Genomic DNA, 6000 nt, shown 5'->3' on the forward strand with positions numbered 1-6000 from the left:
TATTGTTTCTCGTTCGTCCACCCACCTCCTTTTAGTCTGTTAACTCTTATGAGTAGGGCCCTCCTTCCTCACGTACTCACCCTACCTCTTTACCTCACCAGTGCTCCTGCCCTGTTCTTCCCTTCCTCTACTTCATCTTCAGTCTCCTCGACAATTTCCACACCTACTTCAGAACTGATGCTGATTTTAGTTCTACCAGCTATACCCTATTTATGCTGTATATTATCAACACACCCTGTACGTTACCTTATCATTTGTTTTTGTTTGCTATGTACGGGGCTGCGGACACTTTGTGGCGCCTTATAAATAAACTACTACATCAACGATACAATAAAATGATAAGTTGCACCACACACCACTAATTTGAATCTACAGGTATCCACAAAACTTTGTAGGAAGATACCTATTGTAAAGTTGCCATGGAGCATTTATAGAAAAGGAATAACCAGTAATGGTGATCAGCTGTTTTGCTTATTAGTTTGTGTTGTCTTTTTGAATTGCCTGTTGTCAATAGAATCCAGACCTTGGCCATAACCTCAACAATAGATTGTCCACCCTTGCCAGTCAGTCATGTAACATGCTGGACAAACACTGGGCCAATTTATGCCCAATACGTTGTTTTGGACCGATTCAGATTGAAATATCGTTCAGTGTGTATGCTCAAATTGCAGGTGCCCACAGGTGCTAGAGAAGGAGTGGAAAAATTGCATAGTAAATGCTTCTTATGCAGCAGCCTTAGGCATTCATGTTCAAACAATGTCATGAAATTACCTGAATGGATACTTTGGTATTTATAAATAAATATTGGGAGTTTGTTATTGGTCTCTTTTGTTGACCTAAAGATCATTTACTATGGGTATAATTACCTCAAGGGAAAGTTTCCCTTATCTTCCTACTATACCTTCATTTCCTATGTTTGTGTATGCATCAGTTGTACTATTATACAATTAGTGAATACGGATTTAGTTCACTTATTTAGCTCAAGACTTTGTTTTTACGGGGCATTTCTTTTGATCCTATTATTTTTATACATTTTTTTAATTGACCTGTATTGGCTGGCTGCACATTTTGTTGTGTTTTGTGTTTTATTTATTTATTTATTTATTTATTAACAGTTTCTTATATAGCGCATACAGATTCCGCAGCGCTTTACAGAGTATAGTTGAACACTCACATCAGTCCCTGCCCCAGTGGAGCTTACAATCTATATTCCCTACCACATGCACACATTATAGGGTTAATTTTTGTTGGAAGCCAATTAACCTACCAGTATATTTTTGGATTGTGGGAGGAAACCGGAGTACCCGGAGTAAACCCACGCAAGTACGGGGAGAATATACAAACTCCGCACAGTTAGAGCCATTGTGGGAATCAAACCCATGACCTCAGCGCTGTGAGGCAGTAATGCTAACCATTACACCATCCGTACTGCCCTATTTTAGATATTAAATCCATTTTATTAAGGTTCTAGTAAAGTCATTCAAAAAATTGTATAGCTGAGAATTACAATAGCACACTTTGGAAAGCAACATGTATTTCCATAAAGAGACAGCACGTGGAAGATTACAATACTGCAGAGCTTGACAAATGCCAAGGGCCAGGTCACCAGAAATCCCTTGGATTTTGCTGCCTGGTGTCCAGATTATGCAGAAAGGGAGGACGCAGATGCTGGTCAGCCCCAGCAGAGATTTGTGGGCGTGTGTGTATTGCGGTGGCAATTCCATGCACAGGATTGTATGTGCTGAGTACCTGCACATATTGCTAGATTCTCTGCTGATTGTTATACCACTTGCGGCTTCAGCATTTGTATGTGTGACATGTATGCAGAACGCTTCATCAGCACGGGGGCGTGTCCAGCATCCATAGGGCGGTCTTCAGTGCAGGTACTTTGGTGTAGGGTAGAGGGGTTAGTTGCTCATTTAAATGTGGTGGGAGAGGTCCACGGTTACTTTTTTTTTTTTTTTGGGGGGGGGGGGGGGGGGGCGGCTGCATGGCCCTGCACTGATAACATGACGTTAGAAGGCATCATGACGTCTTTGTCTACTAGTACACTTTTGCGCATGCAAACTAAATAAGTTTAGCAGTTATCGGTGCACTACTTGTAAATGACAGCCACTTCTATAACTTGATAATAGATTATGAAAACACAAAATTTAACTTACCGCTAGTACTTGTTCCCTGAGTAGCTGTGTATTTATCCTTTGCAACAGCCCAGTCAACCGCAACAGTCCGACCTGCACAAAGAATGGAAACAGGTTAAATCTGCAGGAAGAGTTAACCGGGAGTCAGGAAACAAACAATAAAACAAACCTATAACCCTCCCCCCCCCATTTATGTAATTACCTTGCAATGAAGTATCATTTTATAGTGTGCATTATTTTTAGACTGATAATTCAACAGGTTATTAGTGAACACTGTCCTTCAAGATAGATATAAGGTGGAAAGAGAGGGATATCCTAGTAGGAAAGATATACAAACTGGTGTGGAACCACTGCTGTATAGTATAATACGTCAATAGCATCAAATACCAAATGAGTGTGTTCCGCTTAACCAAATGTATATAAAATAGTAGGAAAGTGGTTCAAGAAGGTGCAGTAGGAAATGGTCTGTGCCGAACTATCCACAAACATCTGCTGTTCCCCTTCTTGTAAATTTAACAGCGGGAGGGGAATGTGAGGCTACTGATGTTTTTTGGATATTAAAAAGGTGGGTTTCTACCCCAGCCCGCTGATGTTATAAACAAAATTACAAATCTTATTAGAAAGACCATCTCCCTTATAACTGACACAGGCTACAGGTTCAACCGAATACATTGTTGCATTTGTTCTGGAAGACACAAAATAACTTAAATAATGCCGCTTTCCCACTGCATCTCTTAAACGGTATATTGCCGTTTTTTCCCCACAATTTACCGTTTAAGGCTGCAGTGGGAAAGCGCCCGAGTTGAAATACCGGTTAAAGTTAACCTGTATTTCAACCCGTTTTAAAAGCAGAGTCCTACACGTTTAAATACTGTTTTTAAGGCAGTGGGAATGCCTCTGAAACGATATTTAGTTAAAAAAAAAAAAAAAAAAAAAAAAAAAAAAAAATCAGGAAACCTGACAAATAGGGCTTCGCTGATTTTTTAAGACCAGCCCCAGGCTCAAGGGCCGGGGCTGGTTCCCAAAATACGGGGGACAAAAGGAGTAGGGGTCCCCCGTATTTTAAGAACCAGCCCGCAGGGTAATGCCACAGCCGGGGACACTTATTATATAAGGTCCCGCGGCCAAAGCATTAACCCTACCGACCAGTCAGCCCCCCCTCCAGGACTTACCTGACCAGGCTGAAGCCTGGTGCTGTCCTCGATGCCGCTGGGCATCGAGCTGATCTTTGTGTAAAAAAAAAGATGAAAAAACTATTGTTTTAAACTGTGGAACTATGAGTCCCAGCAAGCCTCCCCCGCAAGCTGTGACTTGGAGAACCACAAGTCCCAGCCTGCGGGGCATTAAAGAGAAAGTCGGAGAAAGTCGGCTCCTGATTGGCCAGAATTTATTCTGAGTAGAGACGCAGAGGATGAAGGATCTCTGCGTCTCTAGTGTACAGCGGAGCGGGTACCAGCAGCCGGGAGCAGCGCGACTTGAAGTGAAGATGCCGGGGTGGACGCCAGAGGACAGGTGAGTAGGATTTCCTTCCCCAGGTACCCCTTTGGATTACTACGGATCCAGGACCCCGGACTCTTCAGCCCTGGAGCCCCGGACCCGGACCAGCCCCGGAACCAAGCCACCGGACCGGACCCTGGGACCTACCTACGGGATCAAGATAGGTAAGTATCAGTGTGTTTGTGTAATGTATGTATTAAACTTTTATTTTTCTGGCTTGTCAGTGTGTTTATTTAACTATTTTTTTTACTGTGGAACTACAAGACCCAGCAGGCCCTTTAATGCCCCGCAGGCTGGGACTTGTGGTTCTCCAAGTCACAGCTTGCGGGGGAGGCTTGCTGGGACTCATAGTTCCACAGTTTAAAACAATAGTTTTTTCATCTATTTTTTTACACAAAGATCAGCACGATGCCCACCGCCCAGGGGCATCGAGGACAGCACCAGGCTTCAGACTGGTCAGGTAAGTCCTGGATGGGGGGGACCCCTTAATTGGGGGGGTCCCCACTCCCCCAGGACCCCTGGCCAGGCTGAGTGGTCTGTAGGGTTAATGCTTTGGCCACGGGACCTTATTTAATAAGTGTCCCCCGGCTGTGGCATTACCCTGCTGGCTGGTTGTGCCTGGTTCTTAAAATACGGGGGACCCCTACTCATTTTGTCCCCCGTATTTTGGGAACCAGCCCTGGCCCTTGAGCCTGGGGCTGGTTTAAAAAAAAATCAGCAAAGCCCTATTTGTCGGGTTTCCTGATTTTTTAATACCAGCCCCGGCTCTTCAGCCCACACCGTTTTGTTTTTTTTTAATCCCCCCCCCTCATATTTTTTATGAGTTAAACGGGTTTTTAAACTGCAGTGTGAATGTGCCAAAAACGGCTTTTAAACGATAATTTACTGTTTAAAAGCTGCCGTGGGAAAGGGTCTTTATTATGGCTCTTGCCGTTTTAAAAAAAAAGGGGTAATGACCCGTTTCAGCAGTGGGAAAGCAGCATAAGGGTATCAAACTATGCAGTATTGTTCTATTAAAACTATATTTTCTATCCTATATAGTCTGAGCCCACTCAATGGCTATAGGAACAGAGATGGCTGCCACTAGAAATTCTGGGCCCCCGGACTGATTACTAGACCCCCCCACCACCCTCACTTACCGCATGGCTCTGCTGGTCACTTTGGGAGGAGCAGAGCGAAGTGCATACTCCCCCAACCCTGCTTCTGCTGAGCTGTCCCTGCTGAACAAAGCCCACTGTTCCTAGAGCACACTCTTCTCCTATACCCCCTGATGCTATTTAAAATATGGCTTCAACTTTTAGCCAATCACGGCTCAGCAGCCAAACAATGGTCAACAGCGTCCGGAAGTGAAGGAGAAGCCTTGCTACGGGAGCAGTGGGCTTTATTCAGTGGGGGCAGCTCAGCGGACATAGTCAAGTGGTGCGGTGGGCAAAATTAGTGGCCCAGGACTGCTGTACCCACAGCACTCCCTTGATGCTGGTCCTGGAAAAAGAATGAGGGAGCCAAAAGTAGTAACTATACCTGTCAGAATTCTGAGACACGCGGAAACCCTCTCATTTACCATCTCACTGTTAAATATACGAGAAGGGGAACAGCAGATGTGTGTGGCTAGTTTGGCACAGATCATTTCCTACTGCACCTACTTGAACCACTTTCCTACTATTATATATACACACTTGGTTAAGCGAAACACAACCGAGGGAGGCTCGTTATACAGGTTGAGAATCCCTTATCCAAATTATTCCGAAAACCATAGTCTCCAAAATGTACTTTTATTGTTTGCTAAAAACGGTACTTGTGAGTTATCCGGACGCCCGATTTCTAAATCGGGTCGGATCGGGACATCGCATCGCATGCGACCATCGGATGCGATGCGATGCGATGCGATGACCCGATTTTTCCATAGGAATCAATGTTAAAATGGACTGAGTCCATTTTAACATGGAATTCAATGGGAAAAAGGGGTCCTTTTCATACCCCTACTATCCAAGTGGGCATGGAGTTGGATATAAACCTGTGGCGAGCGTAGCGAGCCACCGAGCCCGAAGCGTGGCGAGCGTAGCGAGCCCCGCGAGGGGACACGGAATACCGTCGCTTCGCTCGCCACGCTTCGGGCTCGGTGGCTCGCTACGCTCGCCACAGGTTTGTATCCAACTCCATGCCCACTTGGATAGTAGGGGTATGAAAAGGACCCCTTTTTCCCATTGAATTCCATGTTAAAATGGACTCAGTCCATTTTAGCATTGATTCCTATGGAAAAATCGGGTCATCGCATCCGATGGTCGCATGCGATGCGATGCGATGCGATATCGCATCGCATCTGATTGTATGCCTTAACTTAAGGCATACAATCAAAAAATCG

At 44.8% G+C, this 6000-nt stretch overlaps 1 protein-coding gene across 1 annotated transcript in view; it reads right to left on the minus strand.

Moving 5' to 3' along the window:
- The window catches only part of RBM28 (RNA binding motif protein 28), a 42877-nt gene that overhangs the window by 24571 nt on the left and 12306 nt on the right, over positions 1–6000 (minus strand). The window contains exon 6 of the mRNA XM_083183256.1: positions 2163–2234. Within this exon, the coding sequence (XP_083039382.1) occupies positions 2163–2234 (72 nt within the window). The remainder of the gene's footprint in view (positions 1–2162; positions 2235–6000) is intronic.

Source organism: Crinia signifera, chromosome 4, assembly GCF_055691185.1.
Source record: "Crinia signifera chromosome 4, ASM5569118v1, whole genome shotgun sequence".
NCBI lineage: Eukaryota > Metazoa > Chordata > Amphibia > Anura > Myobatrachidae > Crinia > Crinia signifera.